The sequence below is a fragment of the Betta splendens genome, chromosome 6 (genome assembly GCF_900634795.4).
Source record: "Betta splendens chromosome 6, fBetSpl5.4, whole genome shotgun sequence".
Taxonomy (NCBI): Eukaryota; Metazoa; Chordata; class Actinopteri; order Anabantiformes; family Osphronemidae; genus Betta; species Betta splendens.
In genome coordinates, this window is record NC_040886.2 from 11,750,803 (window position 1) to 11,772,235 (window position 21,433).

At 50.5% G+C, this 21,433-nt stretch overlaps 1 protein-coding gene and 1 non-coding gene across 4 annotated transcripts in view; both read right to left on the bottom strand.

Moving 5' to 3' along the window:
• LOC114857074 (FERM domain-containing protein 5) overlaps positions 1–20,532 on the bottom strand; it is a 30,419-nt gene extending 9,887 nt beyond the window's left edge. For 2 of the 3 annotated variants that reach the window (XM_029153183.3, XM_029153181.3), the window contains exons 1-4: positions 20,145–20,532; positions 1,719–1,823; positions 970–1,012; positions 598–676 (exon numbers count right to left, since the gene is read on the bottom strand). In XM_029153183.3, the coding sequence (XP_029009016.1) occupies positions 598–676; positions 970–1,012; positions 1,719–1,823; positions 20,145–20,246 (329 nt within the window). In that variant the 5' untranslated portion in view covers positions 20,247–20,532. The remainder of the gene's footprint in view (positions 1–597; positions 677–969; positions 1,013–1,718; positions 1,824–20,144) is intronic. The other variant, XM_029153182.3, reaches the window with a different exon arrangement.
• A 775-nt stretch (positions 20,533–21,307) lies between these two features.
• Positions 21,308–21,379, bottom strand: trnah-gug (transfer RNA histidin (anticodon GUG)). The gene has a single exon. It is a non-coding gene; the product is annotated as a tRNA-His (tRNA).
• Between the last annotated feature and the right edge of the window lie 54 nt (positions 21,380–21,433).

Genomic DNA, 21,433 nt, shown 5'->3' on the forward strand with positions numbered 1-21,433 from the left:
GTGAATTTGAGGGAGGACCTCCGTGTCCAGAGAAGCTCCACGGGTGATGGATTTGTGGCCTCCTCCTGGCCGCGTGTTCGCCACTCCGCTCTCATCATGTATCACGCCACCGGTCTCTCCGTTGGCGCCCTTCACCCCTCGGCCTCCCCGTCCGCTCGGATCACTACATTACATCTCGTTACTCCTCTCCCTCGGTGATGTGCGCACGCATTCATTCATTCATTCAGCAGCAGCTTGCTGCAGTCAGCGGTCGGGGAAGTCTGTGTGTTTGCACCCCCCCCCCCCCCCTCCCCCGACCCCTCCAGCCCCCCTGCTGCACAGCTCCTCCTGCAAACTGTGTAATATTTATCATAATGGCTCAGACAGTGAAGTACTCTGTCACTTTAAATATGTAAGGACATAAATAATAATTCAGAAAGGGACATGTTTTCTGTGTCGAAACACTTCAGAGTCAATCTGCACTACAGGCAAAGAAAACAGCCCAGACGCAGCTGCTTTTCGCGATGGCGGTCTGCTCGTGACAAACATGGCTCCTTCCCGTTCTGCTAAGACGAAGCGAGAGCGGCGAGGAGCAGGGCAACAGCGTGGGTCTCATACCGAGTGATCTCCTCTTTGAGAGCAGCGGGATCGGGAGGGTAGAACTTGACTCGCAGACACATGGTGAACGGAGGCTGAGCTGGAGGTAACAAACACAGAGCAGTGAGGAAACAGATGGGAGGGCTTTGATGGGGAGACATCACACGCTAAACAGCAGACTGGAGGAGACGCTGAACTGATCTGAGTTCTGCTCATCAGCTCAGAACCTTTACAGAAGCCTTTACAGCGTCAGCCTGTCTACTGATCAGTCGTCTGTTCAGCTAATATCAAAATGACTTTTATTAAAAAAAAAAGACACAATATTTCTCTTCCTATTACACAAACTGAGCTATAGTCATCGACAACACGTGCCCCTGAACGAATGTTACTTACATTTCATTTGCTTTGCGATGGATTTGGTGAACTCCAGCCAGTGCTGCGGTGGGAAATAGAAAGAAGAGATACAGTACATGCAACTCATTACAGGATCACGCCAGGCGATGAACCACTGAGCCGACACGCTGTCTGACAGTCACTGTGAGGCTCGGCTGCTACTACTCACACTTCAGTGGGAAACCAGTGAGCAGCGCTTTTCATATATAGAGTAAACGACATTATCCAGCGTGATTATGTGACCGTCATTCGTTTTCGTTGTGCTCTGCTGATTAGCAGACACTCCTCGTCTCGGCTCAGCCTTTCCCACCGGTTGCCTCCTCAACTCGACCCAACGCACCCAGAGCGACAGCGCGGGAGATGCAGCGGGGCCGCGTGAATACTTCATGAACGAAGCGGCGCCTCCTCCTCCTCCTCCATGCAGAGGAGGAAGAGGCTGATGGACCCGCGGTCAGTCTGAGAGGCTGCATGAATAAGAGAGGCCGGCGGAACACAGCTTTTCACTCCGACTCTCAGTCTTGGACCAAATCAAATGCGACCCATTTTCCAAGTCAAGCATGTAAACTTGATATAGTTACACAGGAAAACAACATTAGACATCAACATTAGATGAACCTTGAATATTTTACCCAGATGTGGACGTTATTTTAGTTATAACCCTCAGGACCCACAGGAACTAGTGTATGTACACACTGTAGGTACTGTAGTGGAGTTTTCCGATTCTCCATCAAGCAGACACTCTCACTCACCCGCTGCTTGTCTGGATCCACATATCTGATGCCAAAATAGTCTTTCTCCAGCAGGTTGAGGTGGTGACAGATGAGGTCAAACAGATACTGTCCCTTCGCGTCGCGCTGAAACACAAGAGGAGGAAAACAATCATTCAGCGACGGAGCGCACGCGTGTTTGAACACGCAGCCTGAACAAAGACGGGGGCCACAGTCCTGAGCCTCAATATCCTGCTGGCGGAGTAGAACGGGACGCGATGCCTCGGATTCATGCGGCAGCGGCACAAGCGCAGACAGCTGAAGGGTGCTGCTGCTGAAGGAGGCGCTCGGTGACAGGGTGGATTAAACGCGTCGAGCGCTCACTGGGGCTGCGCTGATGCTGAAGCTGCCCCCGGAGCAGCTCCTGGGAAGCACAGCATCCAACAGGCAGCACACGACACTCACACAACAAGTAGTGCTTGCGGTTCAGAAAGCTCTCCTTTTCAGAGGCTAATTCCACGAGCGGGCGCTGAGCTGCGTCATTTGGAGGAATCGGTCCGGATTCTGCGTGTCTCACTGTCTTCCTCCGCGCCAGGGAGGCACTGTATCGTGAACCGGCCTCCGTGGGGGATTAACTGGAGTTGGCTCAGCCAGCGCACGCAGGCGCCCAGAAGCGCCACTGCTCCCGGGCATTTCATCACACCGGACATGATGTTATGTGAAAGGAGGTCCGGATGGAGGCTGTGAGGTCCAGTGATTTGAATGACGCAGTCGCTGTAGTCCAGCACCTGTTTGTGTTCCATGTAGTCATTTATGAAATGTATAATTACTCCAGCTGAAGCATCAAAAGCATTATATCTCAAATGAATGTGGGCTGCAGTCTGTGGTCTCACTGGGACCTCAACCCTTAATAATAATGAGGAGGTCAGCGAAGGTCAAGGCGACACAGCCAGCAGCTCCGCTCTTCATGTTAACCTCTGTCTCTGCATGTTTGACCTTAGAGTCGGTGGAAGCGCTTCCCTCCATGTCATTACTCAGGATGTGGACACTTCATTAGGACAAAAGCCCGTCACTTATCCACAGTGGGAGTGTCACGACGGGGGCGGCGGACTTTTCTGTACCGACCGTCACTCTCGCGTATATTATGACAGAATCATTTCTGTTGTTAAAGCATGAAGCATGTGGTTTTCATCAGTGGGCTGAGAACCCGCTATAGGAAGCCAGGGGGAGCAACGAAGCCAAACGCAAATTTAAAAAATGGCCGCCCCCGGGAGGACACGCCGACTCGGAAAGGACATCTGCTCCTTTGTTGCAAGGAAAAGAGCAAGTTTGTTAGTATTCAGCAGCACATGCACCCCTCCTCCCGTCCGGGGTCCCTCTGTCTCTGCTCAGCACTGAGCACTGCTGCCCTGCTGGTGTCTCCCATCACAGGACGGGGCCCACTGCAGATGAGAGGGTTTCTAAGGAGCGCTAATAGCCTACAGGACGGGCACATGCACAGCGGGTTGGACGTGTAGGTGTGTGGCTGTAGCCTGGTTACAACATTCAGCCCCGCGGTGGCGTTTGTTGGATAAATAAGCCTCCTGCCCCCCCGTCCCCTTCAACACAGTGTCACGAAACAAAAGGACAAACAATTCAAATGCAGGATCGCGCCGAAGGGGGTGGATTCGTTTAGGAGGACATCACCTGTGGCCAAATGTCATAGTTAAACAGAAACAGTAGGAACTGATCTCAGAACTGTTCATTCTAGCATCAGGAAACAACACAGGGGTCGTCTTACTCTCTAAAGAGCCCCTAGTGTATAATGGTCATGTCTCTTATTATATAATCATTAAAGGGTCTTATATCAATTTACTGCAGCAGACCATTAATAAAACATTATATCATCCTAAATTTTACTATAACATGATTATTAAAAGCAAATCATCATTATACATCTGACCGGGATCCACAGAAAATCGAAGAGACACAGGGAACGGTTGGTAAAAAGCTTTAAACTTAATGACTCATCCCTTCAAGGCCTGGAACCAATTAGTCAGCACAAATTCCAACATTTCCTGTCTTTGTAGCGGCTCGATGGCAGCTGTTAAATCAGGTCCCTGACTTACAGTGTGTCGCCCTGGGAAGTCCGGGGACGCAGATCGTGTAATAGATGCCGACAGGAAGTCTCACAGGCGATTAGAACGCGCCACTCAGACGCGTGTAACTCATCAATCATCAAATCCACGCGACAACTGCTCTTAAGCATCCCAAACGTGAGAAAGGAGGAGCCGAAGTGCTGCACTTTGGATGGAGACCGACGCAGACGCAGACAGACGGCGGCGGTGACGCTCGCGTGGATAATTCAAGGCCTCGGATCAGACGAGGAAATGAATTTTCCTCAATGACGACGTCTGAGTCATTAGTCCTTCAGCCCACTGCTGGTGGATTCTAGCGCCAGTCTCCTTCTAATAGCGTTTTGTCACCTTTTGTTGGTGTTACATACAGTATTGTACTATCCCCCCCCCTCCCCTCCTCCCCCCATGTTGGACTCATAGCACTCATTTGCTTTGCGCCGCCGTCGCCGCCGCTGCTGATAATTCACACGCCCAGAGACACGTGAGTCGTGAGTCGCTCCCACTCTCCCGCCGCTGTCGGGGTTCCTGCCAAAAGGTGTGACAAATCCCCCCCAATCACCCCACCCCACCCCCCCCCCGGAACAAAACGAGCAGCACAATTGGTGTCACGCTTTGGGATTAGCATCGGGACAATACTTCATTTCTTTGGCTTTTGTACAGCTGCGGCGGCGGCGACGCAGCGCCGGTTCGGCGGAGCGGCTGCGGCGGCGGCGACGACTACCGCTCTCGTACCGTTCTCACGCGCCGCCAACCTCCGAACCGGGTCCGGGTTTAGGCCGCCGGCGTGACGCACGGAACCAGGCGTGCGCGTTTTGGACTCGCTCCATTCGCACACTGACTAACGCCTGTTGTTTATCAGTAGTTTCAAGCACCGACTGCGCTGCTCAATTTCTTGGCAGCGACGCACATTAGCGCCTCTCAGACGCCTTTAGTGTTTTTCAGTCATTTTCTAAATGGGTTTTAAGAACATTAGACCTGGATGGAAACTTTTCCCAAGCAGGCTAATTAAGTCACTGTTAAAGCCGCGCTACACGACTGCCTTCACTAATTGGTCTCTAACTTTCTCAGTGAGGTTTTTTTAACGATCAGAGCCCTGAGCTCCGGCGCCGTCCTCTGTGCAGCTGCAGCCCACCGGGCAGTCCTCAGAACCGGCTCCGGCTCACGTGGACCAACCCCACTGAGCTCCTCCTGTGAGGCCTGATTACGCTGCTGTGCCGATACTGTAAAGGGGTTTTACCCCTCCTGCCCCCATGCAGATAAACTCCGATTGCCTTTCATCAGCACTTTAACACGTTCATACGGCTCCTTCTGTTCTGTCACATGCAACATTTGGACTTGCAAAGCGGTCCTTTACAAAGAATGCTGACACCAACAAAACAGCTGGGTGCAGCTTTGTGTGTCTTTTCCCTGTTTCCAAGGGCAGAAAGAAAAAGGCCTGTTGAAAAAAAAATGTGGATTCACTCACCACAGTTATCTTTGTGCTGTCAATTTATAATTTCCCCTCTGAATTCTTGGTCTTTTCTATTATTACTGAAGAAGGATATTTCCCAGCAGCATCCTCTGCTATTTTTGTCAAGTGGGCTGATTGAATGTGAAGTCAGAGTAAAAAAATATCAGAAATAGCCCCTTTGCCGTGTTGCCCATTATCTGACAGCCACGCTGTATAAATACTGCATCCTGGTTATTATAAAAACAATAATGCGTGTCCGGATAGCTGTGAGGAATAGCTTTGCACTTCTTAAGCTGCATTGCAGTGAAGGAGCCTCGGGGCTGAGCAGAACTTCCTCAGCTCCTCCGATTCACTCCTCTGTCACATTGACTTAGTCTAATCTGGGGCCGCCTTGTCCAAAGCGCTCAACTCGCCTTAGAACCTCCAACCGGCGTCAGCCGGAGAGGCGATGACAGACACGTCACCTAGTCTGGGACGCTTAATGAGTCCAAACAGAGGAGCGTAATGGAGTTCAGGTGGGGACCTTTTACGTCTCATTATACGTGCGAACACGTCAGTAAGGATGGAATGATGTTCAATGGAGCCCATTCTGGTGCCTTGGCTCAGAGCAAGAAACAACCAAATAAATGGAAAAGTCACCAAAACAGGTGATGGTTGTACAGCTATGAGCTCATCATGTTATAATACCAGCAGCCTCTGTGGTTAAGGCACAGCGACAGCTACTTTCCCCCCTCCCTGTGAATCCCTCTGACTAATTCATGACCAAAGTATGAGCCGTGCATTTGTTACCAAGTGGAATTTGAATCTTTTTAGGGCTCACTAAACCCCCTTGTTTCTAACACAGACGCCTCTGTTCTCCAACTGTTCGTGTCAACAGATGGCTTCAGAAACCTCGAACCCTTCGTCCAGCCAAAGGAACAAAGACCTCGCATTACGTAATGCAGGTGAACTGCACACTTAGCGCTGCCATTAGCCAGCGAAAACAGGTACCGGTTCTGAGCGAACCCGAGCGGAAGATGGATTGTCCCGGCTTTTGCTGATCCAGTCGCTCCCAGGTGGAATAACGTGTGCTCGACAGATGCGCTCGTACTGCGAGGCCCACTCAAGATCCAAATATAACTTATAACTGTGCCTCTGTCTTCCTCTGTAATTTAACAACAGCAGTAAAGCAGCTCCGTCCACTAAATGCCCGGTGAAACGGGGCCTCGCTTCATTTCTCCGAATTAGCGCCCTCTGGATGTTTTGAAACGCCCCCCGCTGAGCGGAGGGGTCCTCCGCGGTGCCACTTCGCCCTCCCCATTGTCTCCAGAGCCCCGGGAAAGATCACTTTCCAGTGGTGAAGTCAGCCATGAAAATGCAGAAAGCTGTTTGGCCCGGGAGAGCGGCTGCCTGTGCACACAGGCGTGAGAGGCCCACCGCTGCCCCGCGTGTCAACGCTCTAATGGACGCCCAGGGGGGAGGCAATATTTTCAATAAATGATTCAAAGGGACGATGCTTTCCAAGAATGCAGCTCGTCGCCGCTATGACATGTGGGGCTCCCCCGGCCCGAGGAGGGTCATTGGACTTCTTGCCCCCAGATGAAGTGAAGATTGATTCAATTCAGCAGGGAGAGATTACGGAGGTGAGGATGTTATTCCAGCGACCAGAGGGTTTAGGTTTCACTGTGAGTGCCTTTTCACAGCGAGTCCCTCTTTAAAGGTGCAGAGCACTGGACATAGTTACAAACACTCACACTTTTATTTGAGATCGGGTTATTTTCCTTGATTACCTGGTTCGGCGGCCGTGAGGCGTTTAACCGCGAGGGCGTCCGCCGCCTGCGACCCGTTGCTCCGCGCTGTGCTTGGCATCCCGACGCAGAGCCGGGCCGAGCTGGGAAGTGCTGCCGCGACGTCGGGCCGGGGATTCGGAGTGACGGCTCATTTGAGAGATTTACTGCGGTGTCACTTATGAAGCGTCCCTCTATCGCCTGATCCTCGACGCTGCTGGAGCTGCGGCAAATTGGACGCGCTGGAGGAGCCGCGCTGATCAAAATGTTAATGAGCGGGAGGAAGGAAATAAAGCGTGGCCACGCTTGAACAAAGTAGAAGGAATAAGTCCTCTGAGGCTACGTGTCATCACCCGCTGACAAAGTGCGTGTCTGTAATACTTCACTTAAGGCGTCATCAGGACAATGTGTTTAAAATCGTTTAAACTTCAAGACTGTGGAACAAAATGAACCTAAATCTAGACTATAAATCCAGAATCATGATAAGAGGATTTTCTTACAGGACGGTGGCAGCGTGGACTATTTCATCACATGCAGCAGGAGCTTGATGGCTTGTTTTAGAGGAAGACAGCCGAGGCCTCGCCAGCTAACCTTGTTTGAGGTTAACCGCAGGGAAAACGAAGAGGAGCATAACATAATTGGTTTGCATACTTAATTAAAAGCTGGTACAATCTGATTGTACAGCTAATGTAAATTAAGCCTCTTAGGATAAATCTCCAGAAATAGAGCGAGAAATGGAACTTTTCGCAGGCTCCAGCCGCTGCTCGGTTTGCGGCTCGCTCGTGTTCCAGGGACGCTCGGTGCTGATTGTCTCACGGTTACAAACCCTCAGAGCGGCTAACGAGAATCCATCATCATCATCATCATCATCATCATCATCATCATCGTCACGTGGTAGGACAAAGCAAAGAGGGAGTGAGTCTCCTCCAGCACGTTCAGCAGAGGGTTACAGTTTACAGTGCCGTGCCCTTTCCATTCCCAAAAGCACTTCCCTCAACCTCCAAACACTTAACACAAACCCACAGAGACACATGTGGCCTTTTCTCCCCGTGTTGTTCATACCGGATTAACTAATTGTCCCCCGTAAACCGATCGGACAGCCGATGACAGAGAACGAGGCCGGCGAGGACTGTACTTTTGCAGCGCCGCCTTCGCGCTCCCGCTGCTTTCCGCTGCCGCGTGCTCTCAGCACAGGGCTTAGCATAATATTTGGCGCAGATCAGCCCAAGCGCCGGGTGTTAAAAATATTTTAACTTTCCTCAAAGCAGAGCTGCGCTTCAAACACAATCTCAACTGTCTCATAGCAACGGCGGCCTCCGTGAGCAGCGCTCACAAAGGCTCTTACTCCCGGCCTCAGAGCGAGAGCCTCTGAATGAAGGTAGGCGACGTCTCGCAGAACATACACAATGTAAAGATAGCACTCTTAAGTAACTGAGTCTCACATTCGTCTTCAGCGGTCTCCCACATGGCTTACATAATGTATTGATCCGCGAGTGCCACACTTCAAAAGGGAAAACGAGCACGAGTACACGGCAACGGTAAATAACAGAGCTGATATTTTACATTCTGCCAAAGATCAGTTTTAGTTCAGGCTCTTGCGATCGGTCCGTTAAAATGACACACACACACACACATCTTAGTCATTTTGGTTTATTAAAGCAGATTGAGTTTAAAACACTAGAAGAACACTGGATTTTTTACTGTTATTTATGTACTGAAGTTGCAGTGTGACAATCGTGGTGACTGACGTTTCTGTTCAACTTCTGTCCCATTTCAAGTACTGTCAGGTTACTTTGGATAAGCCATGTACTAATTATGAAAGACCCTAGTTCTCATACCTCCCCTTTGAACATCTCCTATAATGGTGTAAGCACTAAGAAACGGTTCAGACACAGTCGCTGACAGCTCCAATTAGCAGAGTTCAAATTAGTGAGAGCTGGGTGTTTTTGTCATCATTATACGTGAACGCAAGCAAAGTTTCTAAGATCCACATAGTGGACGTCAGCAGAGAAAATCCTTTCATGCAAAATGCAAATATTCATAAGTTATTGCCGTATCAGTGTTTCTGTAAGCCTTTAAAATGCAGTGATGGATGTTTTAATACTCAGGGGAGCGTGAAGATGTGCATGCTGTTCCAAGTTGTCCTGCCGGGACCTCATCACTCAAACAAATGGCATTCTGACCCTGGAGCGTCCAAATGCATCAGGAAGGTGGGTCAGCAAAATACTTTGAGCTACTCTTCTACTGTCCCAGAACGCTCAGAATGAATGAGAGACCACAAGACCACCAGCTTCAGGCCTAGAAATGAAAATCACACACACACACTGATGTGTCGCCCGTCGAGGAGGTGTCGTCTCTGCTTCTGTACAGTACAGAACCCGGCCTGGCTTGTTGAGCGATGCCGTAGCGGGGAAAAGGCTGGGTCACTTCACAGCAAGCAGCCAAGAGGAACAGATTGCTTCTGCTCTGTATGATCACAGTAGGGATTGGCCTGAAAGGGGTCTTTGTTAGCCATGCCATTCCAGCCCCCCCGGTGGGGGGGCTGGAATGGCATGGCTTGGCTGCACAGGGTGGCATGCGGTCTGGTGTTGCTGGGGCTGGGGTGCTGTGGGAGGCTGCAGACCCCCCCTCCAACCTCTACTCTGTCCTGCCGCTCTCTGAGAACAATGACGTCATCCAGCACCGCGGGCAGTGGGCAGCCGTCCTTGTGAGCTTCTCCAAAAGGCCCTGCACAGACGCCGAGATTCAGACAAAGGCCCAAATATGCCTGTTTATTCCAGTGCCTGGTAGAAAGTCGTGGGTAAATATCAGCCATTAGCTTAGTCATCCTCAGTGTCAACTGATGATGATGCATTTACAGAACAAAACATTTGCTTCACATACCAGGAAACCAGAAAGCCAAAAACTGAAAATAGTAATAATTAAGTCATTTTATTTGTGACCAATATTGCATCTTTTGCTAAAAGCTACACTGATTCATGCTTTTAAAAAACATGACAAGTGCTTTTCGTATCCAAACTGTCCTGAAATACATTCAGTCTACATTCACTCACTGCAGTATGTGAGTGCAAGGAAAGTGAATGGAGCCAAGTTGTTTCCATCCCACAGATTCAGCACAGTCACTAAATCTGCATTAATCCTGCCAAAGGAGGCTTTTTGACTTCCCCTAATTAATAAATACTTGTAATCAAACTGTAATCCCTGTTCTGGGATCAACCAGGGAGCGTACAACCACCCATTCATGTTCATTACTTGAATTCAGGAGAGAGACAAACAGCTGATGATCCATAGGTGAATTAACAAAGTCACATTAAAGGTTTCACCAATAAGAAAAAGCACACAGTCCAAACATGTGTGCGTGTGTTAGGCTCAACGGAAACACACAGTCGGCAACTAAGACAATCATTTGCATAAACCACACACACACACACACACACACACACACACACACACACACACACACACACACACACACACACACCTATAACTAATGTGCACGCATACATCATCACCATCTGTGACAGGCTGTCTGCTGCAGTGACAGTGATGAATGAAGGCGGGTGAAAAAGGCTCTTAAATGATGCATCACCTTTTTTTTAAAATGCCAGATGTTATTAGTTAACGTACACCTGCGATGTTAATAATCGTCATTATTATTGTAGCTTCTAACGGACGAGGTGTTAGAAAAATTGTGAGATTTGTTAATTTGGGCAATGTCAGAACACAGAGTGTGGAGGGCAATAAATTCCCGTAAGACAAACGCGACTTTGAGTCAAATTTATGCGAGAAAAAAAAAGCTGTAAGAGCTCAAAAAGAACTGAATTCTTGCAAACCTCCAGCCTCAAGCCCAAAATGCTGATCTCATTACTGCCATGTAATCTGCCCTTTTAATGATCAGGGCCCCCTCACGTCACGTCATCCCTCTGCTCTAGTGGGATTCTGTCCTACTCTCCCAGCCTTGAGCCCGCTGGAGCACTGACAATAGATTAGCAGTATGTGCTAATGCTGCGCCCTTCAGGCACTAATTACTGTACCAGAACAAGTGGATTTTCATCTGCGGGCTGCGTTGCTCACTGTGATGTCTCGCTCCTTCATGTTGTTCTCCCACTATTTACTGGAAGGCTGAATTTCCCTAATACATGAAGGGAAGTCGGTGTAAAACTCCCGAAGATAACAGGTCTGACACCCGTCTGCATACCGACTATGGTGGTGGCTCACAAATTAGGTGAGGAAGCAAAGAGTAAAAGCTTCCCATAAACAAAGGAGCGTCATTAAACAGCGAGCGCGGGAGGAGTTGAGCGAGTGCCGCGCGAGGTGAGAGAGAGTTTGGGCACGTCTTACACTGCACACCTGGGGAGCAGTGACGAAATCAACAGTTGCCATGGCGACGCGCTGCTACAGCATCCCAGAACTCCAAGGACGTGGAAATGCCATTTTTACTCCTTGGCTGCCACCCAGAGACGCGACACGAGCGGCTGCAGGACATCGTCTGCACGCGTGACCAAGCGGGACGTTCTGGGGACATTTCATACATATTTAAAGTTAGTTTTCCATTTATCCCTCACAAATGTCCAATCAGGCACATTTCACACCAGAAGGATTATCGCTGGCGTCCAGCATATGACTGAAGCTACGTCTTCGTGGTTCATTGGGCTAAAACCTGAAAGCAGAATGTTTCTGGTTAATCCCCTCGGGCCGGCGCTTACATAAAACATCTTGATTGAGAGAGAAATAATCCACGACTGGATATCAGAACAGGGTCACAGAGAGAAAACCTGGCGAGTGGGCTGTGATCTAAACATAACGTTCTGTGTGTGTGGAAGAAAGTGGCGAAGCAGAAGAGCTTGAAAACCTGGAGTAAAACTGGCCACAACCGCTCATAAGACTAAATTATTTTCAAATTTGCCACTTATTTTCTCTTATAAGGATAAATAACGCTTAAACCTTTTATCTATCGCTTATTTAATTATCTGTGAACTAAATGCCTGCTGCCTCCCTGATACCTTACTTCATGGATGGAGCGAGGCATCATGTGACTTCCTGTGGTGTCGACATAGTGAAGGATCCAGTCGGCCGCCTCGCTCCTTCCCTCTCGCAGTGACTCATCAGGCGATAACCTTGACAAATGACCCTCAGCACCCACGCGCAGCATAGCAACACTCACAAGATTCACGAAGCACTTTAGAACTGGCCTTCGCTTCCCCTCCATCTGTCATCTCCCTAATCGCGGGGGCCTCCAAACATTTATTTAGTCATGCTTCACTTTCCGGACGTCTACGGAGGATTCTGCCGAGCGCTCCGCGGCGTCCGAACCAGCTCACAGGCGGGTGATTCAGGCTCGTCGAGCTGATCCAGTGAACGGCTAGGAAACGCTGCGCCCTCCAGTTTCTTTATATCTGTGTTAAGTGAATAAGGACGGAGGGAGGAAAAAGTGGAGCATGTGCAATGTGCCAAACTCTGTCCTGAGGGACAAATGTGCAGCACGTACGGAGGACGGCTGCCAAAAAAGCCTGTGTCGGTTCGAACGGGGCCGGAGGAACATGCTTCATCCAAACACCTCGCAGTTAAGCCGACGGGACACTGCTCTGAGTATCGTCTTTATACGGCGGTTCTGGTTGCGTGAGTCTTCAGAGGCCTTGTCTCACACTCGGGTTCAGACAAGCGTCAACGACTCAAATCCAACTCAACCGACAGCGGAGTCTGGACGAGCAAACAGCAGCCGACAGCTGGGCGGTTGTGACCGCGCCGGCCGCAGAAGGGCACGGCCTTGGCCCAGACTCAAACATGCATTTTTAGCCCACACTGCAGTTCAGAGGAAAGCTCAGAACCTGGCATGAGTTACCAATAATCAGCCCGGGGAACACGAAGGAAGAGGTAGGAAGTGATATCGTAATACAGATGCATTCATCTCAGGCACCAACAGAAGAAGAGGAATCCCATCCATCCCATAATCTTACAAATCTCCTGAAGGTTAATCTTTGACAAAACAACAGAAATGATATACTGACATATACAGTAGATCTGTATCCAAACCAGCCCCAGGTCATCCCCCCCCCCCCCCAGCCGAGAGCAGCAGCTGTGAGGAGGTGTGTAAGGGGATGTCCTGAAAGCCCCTCCCACCCGCATTATGTCATCCAGCGTATGAGAGAGGTCTGAGCAACGCCCACAGCCGCAGGAGCGGCGAGAAGGATGCTGACGCCAAACTCTGCAGGTCACTCATCGGCCATCGCTGCTTCCTGCTGCGCGCAGACAGAACTCAAGCCACAGGCTCGATGGCCGTGACTGCGAAGGTCGATACCTGCTCTGTTGACCACCGCATCGTGGTTCCCCTCACCCCACAGCTTACAGCACGCTGAGCGGTCACACATGTGAAAACAACACCTTCCACCTATGTTACGTCATAATAAAATAAAAATCCTGAGTGCCGCCCGGCAAAGTCGCAGCTGTGCTAATTCCCATCATTGTCATTGGATTAGCTTCCCCAGTTGTGACCTCCATCGGAGGACGTGCCTATAGGCAGGGCATTATGTAACGCCGCAAACCTTCAAAGCCTCTTTCCAGCTAAAAAGGCAATAAAAGCGTGGCCTCGTATCAGCAGCGCAATCAATCCGAGGCGTATCAGCGCGTCCTCCCGCTCGCACCGAGGCGCCGACAGACCACGGAACGATAGTCAAAGACTGTGTTCGTGATTCATTAGGCTGCACTGAGCCCGAGGCAGTGGCGTGTGGGCGGAGGTGGCGAGGCCAACTCCTCTGTAGTTTATTCCCTGTACCTGCGCTGAGGAATGGCTCGTACTACAGAAACAGCTACGCTCGCCAGAAAGTGGACCGCGCGCGGCGTCATCGCTTTCCCCACAGGCCACGGGACGGCATCGACCCGTGCACCCGCTGGGCTGACTTGTCGGTTAGTATAAGGCTTACATCACAGTATGATAGAGGAAATGGACTGCAGGCCCTCTGCAACGCCTCACCATTTCACATGAGCTGAACTGCTGCCCCTTGTATGCACAGCTGGACGGCGTCTGACTGCTGCCTGGCTGTGCAAACAGCCCTTAATTCCCTTCAGCAGCACCTGTCTCGCACCCTCGGGACGGTGGGGACGCGCTATTCTGCTGCCATATGTCTGAGTACTCAGTCAAAACAAAGACGCCGGGCTGCCACCAAAGGACTAAATTATTTCCCCGGGTCTTTTCTTTTTAGATTCTCCACGTTTCCTGCAGCTCCACAGTCCACTCATACACTAATACACAATTAGAACCATGAACTTAATCTGGAGGCTGCGTTTGAGGCATCGCCTCATGCGTGTCTGAACTGCAGGGTTAGAAGCTGGAAAGCTCAGTGTAATACACATGGGACGCACTGATATGCAGCTTTCAGGCAGGAACACAGTGGCACAACTACATTCAAAGCACAGATCTGACTCAAAATAGCTTGAATCATGTTAAATTTCGTCAACTCCCCCCCAGCGAACGCAAACATCGCTCAGAGCTGTGCGCTCTTTGTTCCGTCGCCACACAACAAGCGCGGTGACACGCCGAGGCGCCACCGTTAAACCCTACACCCGTGTCACTACTGGCCTAAAAACCCATTTTAAGACAGCAAAGCTTGTTCAGCGCTAATGCAGCCATATGGCGAGAGGCGAGAGGAGAGGAGACGAGAGGGGAGGATGAGGCCTCGCTCGTTTCCAGCAGTGGGGTTGAGTTGGAGACACCTGGGAAATATGCAGCAACAGGAGTGCTCCTGCTAATTGAAACAGAGAGTTTGTCTGGTTTATATGCTGGTCAGGATGGGAGAGATTCAACTAAAGAATAGTAGCAAAATGCCAAATTCTCTTTGTGACGCGGTGATTTGCAGGTTGGACGGCTCTTCCCAGCTGAGAATGTGGCAGTGAAGTAAGGCTGCAGAAGCTGCAGAGGGCGGCGCGCTTTGCGTTTGGCTTGCTGTGCATTTCCACAGGCCCGGCTCTTTGTCTCGTGTGCGTATTCATCTATCTTTCTCTCCAGAGACACTCATCTCCTCTGACTGCTGTGCTGACACACACACAAAAGACCAGGAGACTGATTGCATGCATGAATGGCTGCTGGTGTAATCTGCAGGCCCAGACGTGTGCATTTGGACCAAGAGAAGTCACCTGAGCCCTTATTTGATTTGAAGATCGAATAAAACATTGTAAATAATGCACATGCCCACACGGAACACTGTCTCTCAGGCAGCATCTATGCAAACATGACTCCATCTGTGGAGGACGCGGCAAACAGGCAGTCGGTCAACCAGTGTCGGGATCGTTCGCGTTCATTCAAACACAGCAGGAGGCGGGAGGAAAAAAAGCCCACGTGTCTTTAAATAAACGTCCTCACGGGTCTCACGTCCTCGTTCTTACCTACAGGAGGACAATCGGAGCACAGCCTCAGATACGATCATGCAAATCTGCAGACCTTGCTCCACCTCTAGCATCGATGAGGGCCTGTTGCTGACGTATTACTCTTTTTTTATAGCACATCTCCCAGCGAAATAATATCTACTGAGCACAAACTCGCTGCTTAAAACATGGACCACAGAGCAAACTATTTACACTGATGAATTTATTAACCCTGTCGGCATTTATGCTTATGTTTTATTTATGCGTGACTCACTGTCTGGGAGAGCTAGTTCTTTATTTATATTTCGTATTGAGCAATCTACAAGGTGAATATTGAGCCTATACGGTGAGTGTGAAACATCTGAATAGCGTTTCTACGAAGAGAAAAAAAATTGTGTAGGCTCAGCACAAAGACTGAAGGACCTGACAGCTTTCACACAGAGGAGCCGGCTAAACGCTTCAAATACCCTTTGCTGAATTCATTATTTGTGACATTATCCAGCTGAAACAAAGTCACTGAGGTAACACTTTTAAAGCTAAATCCCACAGCAACATGATCCATGTTTCAGACAGGCCTATGAAAATCACCTGAACCACAGGGTGAGATCCAGTACGTGGACCCAGTGGACACGACAGCGTGGTGCTTTGTTACCCAAAGCACATGGTATCATACATGTATGTGCACGTGCAAGAACTTTGCATACGTGTGGTCAACCATGTCCTTAAAAGAACTGGGATAGTGACACGTTGGCTGCAGAGCGTCCGCTGGAAACATCACAGGCGTGAGCAGGTGAATCTGGCAGAAGGAATAAAAGACACGGCGCTGGAAAAGGAGGGGAAGAGGAGCCATTAGCTCAAAAGCCCCCGCAGAGAGCCTGCGGATGCAAAGAAAGAGCGGGTGGAGAGCAGACAAGGGTGGGATGAGCAGCAGGAGGGAGGAGAGGGGGGAGAGGGAGGAGAGCTCATGAACAGGAAGACCCCCCCCCATCAAACTTAGGTGAGACAAAGACCCCACTGAGAGGTAAGGATTCAACGAATCCCAGCGCTCCTCCAGATTCCTCCCCGCTCTGCTCTGGCCGCGCCCGTCACTCCACATCTGATCTGGACCCGACGACACCACGCAATATTGCAAATCTCCATCACAAAGCAACTTTTGTGCCGCAGAACGCAGCCGAGGCTCATTCACGAGTTGCGGCCTTGCCACATTCCCCCTTCGTCTTCGAGCCTAGCACCGCGTCCTGTTACTTCATTCAGGAGGCACCAAAATGTATAAATATGGCCTCGTCCCCTCCCTCTCCACTCTCATCAGCTGAGTAGTCACAATGAGGAGGATATTGCTCTGGTTTGATAGTCGTGGGTCTGTGCAGAGTGCAACCTCAGGCGCCCTCCCTCCGTTTCTCTCTGTCACACAATGCATCTCAGGCAGCACAATGGAGGGACAGACACACACCAGGGAACACGAGAGGGGCCCCCTGCTGAGTCGGACGCCTGCGTTCTGCGGCCCGAGCATCCTGGCGCGTGCGAAGGAAGACACGATGAGAGCTGGTGAGAGTGTACACTCATCTGGCATCGTGACTTCAGCCGAGCTCTTTCATGAATCCCAGTGAGCCAGTTCAGGTCAGGCAGAGTTTAAATTCCCTGTGATGGAAAAAACGCACGGAAATGCAAGCGTGAGGACTAAAGGCAGCGACGGAGCGCCGACTCCCTGCAACCTTCGCATGACGCATCAGCTCCATTACTGTCAGCGAGACGAGACCCATAGAGTGAAACTGGCAAGTGACTGCCCACGTGTCAGAACCCCATGAAAGCGGCTGGAGACGGCCGCGGGCCGGCGCTGTCCCGTGCACACGAACACCACACGAGTGGCGTCCCCTCGAGGTCGCTCTTCATAAAAACCTACAGGACCCGCAAGAAGAACACACAGCTCACAAACACCCAGAACACCAACGCATCCTGTTTCACAATAACAAAACATCTGCCAGCATTTCCACTGTCATTATCAGATAATGTGTTTTCAGAGAAGTACAGGTGTTGCTAATATCCTACGGGGCCTGAAGTCAGCACGAGCGAATCCATCAATCCTTGACTGTATCCTCTGTACCTGTGCTTCTGTACTGACACATTTAACGTGATTGCTAACCCTACATGCACGAAATTCAATCTAGACGTGAACATCTGCAATTACAACTTCTGAAGGCGGGACGGTCCCCAGACGCTCGGTGGCTCTTCCTGGGAGGGCGAACAGCCGAGGCTTTGTCGGACCTCAGCGAGGGGAATCCTGACCGGCGAGCGTGCTCTCATTCTGTTTGAGTAACCGTGGAGACGCCGTAGCAACAGCTGATATCCTGGAGCCGTGCTTCAAAGTTAGGCACCCCTCGGTACACACACACACACACACACACACACACACACACACACACACACACACACACACACACACACACACACACACACACACACACACACACACACACACACACACACACACAGATGCCACCATCTCCTGACAACGTGCCTGCTGGGACATTAGGACAAACCTCCAGAGAGCCTGTAATCCACTAGTTTTGGTCCACGGGCAGAAACACATTCATTTCCTCCTTAAAACACAGATTTGAGAAGATTTGCCATGTTTTGTAGGTTTCTCTAGATTTTTGATGTCGTCAAAGGGCGGCAACCGGAGAGCTCTTGGTTTCAGCATAGCTTCTTTAACCATTAATAAGAAAGCAAAAAGCAGAAATCACACATTGCAACGGGTGTAAACTATAATTACCTCTGCATCTGAGTGGGCCAGATTACAGTGCTGACAGCTATTCAATAAATCTATAATTAATTACAAGCACGGTGACGAAACGCTGCTACAGTTAAGAAGAACGCGTTGGCATCGCTCCGGGCATTTTGTAGAGCAGGGGCCGGTGGAAGACAACTTAAACAGGCCAAACAATGCGGAGACTCATTCATTTATTGCCTACACAGCATTCACACTGGCAGCTGACGCGTTGACAGTGGCATATTTGAGGCTTCTGTACGAGTAAATGAGTCAAAGTAAACAATCCCAGGTTCAGTGTTTGATATTGCGCTCCGCTGCAGCAGCAGAAGCCTGAAGGCCGACGGGGACTTCACCTCCATGAACCGGTGACTTAGGCCAGAGCCAAATGCAGCGCTGTGCAATCAAGGGCGCTCACGTTTTACCCAGAGAGAAGATCCATAATTCATTAAAGCCTAACTTAACGTAATGCATCACAGCTGCAGCCCTTCCTCTGAAAGCGCTCGCTGTTTTTCCTCGATGCTCGCTCATTTCGTGCGTTCTCCATCCCCGCTTCATTATGGCTTTATTAACGTGGTCGCCGTGGCGATGTCCCTCGCCCCGACACCTGGCTCAATGTCAGCCAAGAGAAGGAGGCTAATCTGAGCCAGAGGCAAATCTGAGGTTGGAGCCATTAGACAGTTTAGGGAAAGGATCAGAGTATAATGGAAACGGCTCCGGTGGGAATAGAACCTCAGCACACTGGAAACTGCATGGGAAGGTGAAAGGAGAGAGAGGCAATTGTGAGAATATATGACCTAGTTACGTCTCTGGCTTTGAATCCCCCAGTGTAGCTGCCCTGAAATCCCGGGAGACGTTGGAGGGAAGGACGACCAGAGGAAGTTGTCCCTAAATGCAGACGCCGAGCGGAGCTGGGAGCGAGCGGATGGGCCTGCTCCCTCCTACCCCCCCCCCCCCCCCCCACCCCCCCACCCCCCACCCCTCTGCCTCCAGGCTGCTGACGTCAGCCGCCCAGACCGCAGGCTTCCACACCTGCCGGCTCCACAGTCCGTCTCTGGCTCGGCTCCCCGAACAGGACCGCGGGTCTGTTTACAACCCGCGCGCACAGTCGCCATCCTGCAGTAATTGCGGTGTCCGTTTCACAGCCGCTCGCGGCAGAATGGAGCAAACAATGGCGGCAGACATTAGGGGGCAAGCGCGTGGTATTAATGTGTGATCGTCCACGCAGCGGGATGAACGTGTTGCTGACTGGGCAGAGAATCCCCTGAAGATCCCGCAAAGGGGAATAACTTTTCCCTGTAATTGATGTGACAGGCCGTCTCGCTGACTTTGTCTGAAATCAGGGAGAGCACAAAGCCGCGTAGTCATCAAAGCATAGCTTGTAGTGGAGACACAAAAGGAATGGAATGACATTTTTAATATCAGGGCCTAGCGTCGCTTTGCATTTCAAAGCATGGTGTCTCCGATGAGAGCATCTGCAGTAGACTTCAATGAGGGGAACCCGTCTCAGGATGCACGCACACATTCACTCACTAACTCATAATATTAGGTGTAAATCTTCAACAGCCACAGGGTGAAACTTGGCCCCAGACTAGCAATGGGATCCCCCCCCCGTGCATTATTGATGTCACAGGTTCACTAACACACCGCCTGAGCTGCAGCTCTGAACGGTGGTGATTTCCACCAGCAGCGGACAAACTGGCGCATTATTGCTGCACGTCCATTCAGAAATACGAGGCGCAGCGGGCTCGTCGAGCTCAGCTTAAAGGGAATATGTGCGCTACGGAGCAGCCTGGCGTCTCAGAGCCTCCCACCGAGCTCACAGATGGGGGTGCGGGCGATAGTGGGTCATGTTGGAACAATACACCCACCCCCCTGTTCAGACTTGTCACAGCGACGGGTTTCTATTCACCCATTTCTACCCTAGTCTATACACCAGCAGCGGGACGTGCGGACACTAAGTCGGACACAATCGCCGCTATTCAGGGAATAAAGAGTCGACAGGTGACCAACCTGAATGGTGCACGTATATTCCGTGTCGTCCAGCAGCCTGACGGTGCAGCTGTATTCCCGCTCGAGATTCCTGATGCTGCCACTCATGAATCGGCTCAACATCTTCGCGGGGACTCGTCGCTCCGCGTCTCGGACCAGAACAATAAACTCGACACCACGCGCGCGGCCGAGCGTCACATTGAGCGCATTCGCCGCTCCTCTACACGACCGGGAGCCGCCGATTGCGCCGCCGAGGCGTGCACCATTGCTGTCCCGCTAAGTTTGCGCGCAGTGGGCCCGAGCAGGCGGCAGAATCCGAGGATGCCCGCATCCAGATCCAGAGGCGGCTCAGTCCAGCGTTCTGCCCGTCTGTGGTCGAGCTGAGGATTACCTCTCTCTCTCCCCACTCACCGCTGCCACTTGAGCTGGCGGGCGGGTCCCAGAGAAAACTGACGTCAAAGTCAGCCAACTGGAGCGTGTGGCTCTTGCCAATATTATTGTTTTGATTCGGGTTTTGTGTGTTTTTATACTGTTCTATATAAAACATTTCCTCGATGCTAATCGTGCTGTTCTGCTAAAACGGCACTATGCAAAAATGCATTATTTCAGAAAACCCAGACAGGGGGTGACTGATCATCAAACATCAAATATACATTAAAAAATGTGCGCAACCTTGCATTTAAAGTGAACATATCTCAAACATTTACGGTGTTTTTGTAACACTACAGCCGCTGGCCTCAGGTGAGCCAGTACTTCACTGATAAACAGATGGTCTGGTTTGCCGAAGGGCTCATTTCTCATAGCGGGTCAGTATAACGTGAACTCTACTGCCACCTGTAGGTCAGTCGTTATTGGTGCGCGCCGAACACTCCAGTGTAGATAAACCATAAACATGCCATCGATTATTTTCAGATGTATTGCATTGCTAAATTAGTTTTCATGGGTTTAAGTCAAATAATAAAGCAAATATGTATTTGTTGTATTTAATAACAGCCGTGTAACATAATCCATTCTAATATTATACACTGAGGGTACTGTGTGGGATATAACAAAGCGTCTTTTTATATATTGCAGCCTGGTAATAAAACAGCTTCATTATCCATATAATATCTCCTTATTAGGACTACAGCTGAGGAGTTTACCTGGAATAGAAGTAAAATAAAGTCCCTTATCACTAATTCTCCTGCCGTGACCCGGATTCGAACCGGGGTTGCTGCGGCCACAACGCAGAGTACTAACCACTATACGATCACGGCGAGCTAGCGGGGACTTGGGACGGTGCACAGAATGTTGTCCTTATAACCAAGCTA